The 2,557-nt window shown below is 40.7% G+C and overlaps 1 protein-coding gene across 1 annotated transcript; it reads left to right on the top strand.

The window, feature by feature from the left end:
- The first annotated feature begins 211 nt into the window (after positions 1-211).
- On the top strand, positions 212-1,141 carry LOC134496816 (vomeronasal type-2 receptor 26-like). The gene has a single exon (XM_063302529.1). It carries the CDS (start codon positions 212-214, stop codon positions 1,139-1,141), a length of 930 nt encoding a protein of 309 aa, XP_063158599.1.
- The last annotated feature ends 1,416 nt before the right edge of the window (positions 1,142-2,557 follow it).

The following is a 2,557-nucleotide window of genomic DNA, read 5'->3' as shown; positions in this document are numbered from 1 at the left end:
TTATAGCCACCCACCTTACTGCTGTGACTCTGTTGCTTAGAGTTAAAAACCAAAAAAGCAATACAAAGACAACTAGAAAAACCAAAATACAAAAATAAAATCAATTAAAACAATAAAACTATTATTGTTTAAGTGGAAATGGGTAAGTGAACAGCATTACCAGGAGTGAGTTCTCTAAGTTAGTTGGGTAAAATGTTCTGTACACTTGGAAATGGCAAAGCATTCTTCATGTGTTTCAGATGCAGACCACTGTGGGAGATGCCCAGAAGATCACTATTCCAATGAAAGAAAGGACCTGTGCCTTCCCAAACATTTCAGCTATTTATCCTATGGTGAACCCTTGGGGGTCACTCTGATTTCCTTGGTTCTTTTCTTTTCTGCAACCCTCATTTTAGTGGCAGTGACTTTCATTCTGCACTGGGACACCCCCATTGTCAAAGCCAACAACAGGAACATCACATGCATCCTTCTCTCCTCTCTTCTCCTTTGCTTTCTGTGCTCCTGTATGTTTATTGGGTGCCCTGGGGAAGTGACCTGCTTTCTCAGGCAAACTATGTTTGGCACCATTTTCTCCATCTCAGTTTCCTGTGTCTTGGCCAAAACTATCACAGTAGTTCTGGCCTTCTTGGCCACCAAGCCAGGAAACCAGATGAGGAAGTGGCTAGGGAAAAGACTGGCAGCATCTGTCATTGTCCTCTGCTCCTTTATCCAAGCTGTTATCTGTGCAGCATGGTTGATCACCTCTCCTCCCTTCCCAGAGTTGGACATGCATTCCCTGACTGATGAGATCATTGTGCAATGTAACGAAAGCTCAGATTCCATGTTCTATGTTGTCCTGGGCTATTTGGGGCTGCTGGCCACCATCAGTTTCACTGTGGCTTTCTTTGCAAGAAAATTACCAGATACTTTCAATGAAGCCAAGCTGATCACCTTCAGCATGCTTTTGTTTTGCAGTGTTTGGCTGTCCTTCATCCCAGCCTATCTGAGCACCAAGGGGAAACACATGGTGGCTGTGGAGATCTTCTCCATCTTGGCCTCTACTGCAGGTCTCCTGGGCTGCATCTTTCTCCCCAAGTGCTACATCATACTATTGTACCCATATCTCAACACAAAAGAACATCTGACCAGGAGGATAGTTTAATGGTCATATATGTATATTTTCAGGACTTTCCTGGTGACCAGAAGCATCCTTAGGGGAGACCCCAAAAATTCAAGATGGCAGACACAACCAAGCTACTGAAGTCCTTTATTATATTCTGTGCATGTATGATGCATGGAATAAAGGAGCAGGGCTTTGATTACAACCCCTTGCTTGACATTTTTGAAAGCAGACACTCACGCACACACCCATGTACTTTCACTTCATTGAAAGCACTCAATTCAATTTCTTTTTTTACTAATGCTGAAGTCTATAATCTTTTATGTCTACATCTCCATGGTTTGATTGATATATAACTCTTAGTGATAACACTTCATAGTTATCCTCCCCTCCCATCCCCTGCTATCCATAACTCTTTGTTTTGCTTTACCAACAGAGTTTGGCTGAAAAGAATTCCTGGGTTTTCCTCAGGCTATCTTGCTTTTCAGCCAAGCAGAGTCTGCCAAATTGCTAAAACAAGGTGGCAATCAAGGAAGGAAGAGTTATGGCAACGATGCATCCCCAATTATGAAATTGTATCCCCAAGAAGAACTCTCCTCTGACCTCTGTAACATTTTTCTTCATTTTTGTTGATGTTTTAGTTCTTCCCCTAAATGTACTTGGGAACTCTTGTATTTCATTCCAGTAGCTATGAAACACAAAGAGATCTAGCTGAATGAAAGACAGGGTTTAAGATAAATAATCACTAACTGAACAAATCAATATATGTGAAAAAAATATTTTAAGGTACTGCAATGATATATGTGGAATCAACACAGGACTCAAAGCAAAAATAATCAAGGCTGACTGCAGTCTTTATTGATACAATGTGCACCAGAGGGGTCCTCCCCTGCAGGCTAAAGGAATGCACTTATATTTATACATTACAGAGAAGGAGATGATGTAAGCATACATATTCATATGATGATGCAGACATACATACATATTCATAAGCAATACATCTCAGGTTACTTTCTGTCCTACTTATCTACTCTGAAGAAAGCCATTGTCTTAGTGGGAAGAAAGGAGGGAGCAAACTTCTTGAACACAGGGATTCATGGGTTGCTAAGGGAATGTCCTGATAAAAGTTAGCAGAAGCTGCAGAGGCTGGTGTGAGTTGACTTCCAAGGTTGTTGCCACATTCCTTTATGTTTCAATTTGGTTTAAATGAGAGCATTCATCTGAAAAAGTATTTTTCTTACACATAGAAAGAGCTGATAATAAATGTCTCCTTTGTGAATTTATTTGCCCTGTGTGCATTAAACATTGAGGTAGGTGCTCCTAAATCCTGCATAATGTGAAATAGTTCCATAGTTACTGGACTCAAGCTATTTCTCCTGACATGGAAGATTTTTTCTCCAACGGCCATAATGGTTGAATGCCATATGGTTTTTATTATTGCCTCCTACGTATCAGCAT

The sequence above is a fragment of the Candoia aspera genome, chromosome 4 (genome assembly GCF_035149785.1).
Source record: "Candoia aspera isolate rCanAsp1 chromosome 4, rCanAsp1.hap2, whole genome shotgun sequence".
Lineage (NCBI taxonomy): Eukaryota > Metazoa > Chordata > Lepidosauria > Squamata > Boidae > Candoia > Candoia aspera.
Note: the sequence above shows the minus strand (reverse complement) of the source record. Positions and strands in the feature narration are given on the sequence as shown.

What these genes read in the sequence shown, in the direction of transcription:
- LOC134496816 (XM_063302529.1), top strand. Translation starts at nt 212, where the DNA reads ATGGCAAAGCATTCTTCATGTGTTTCAGATGCAGACCACTGTGGGAGA.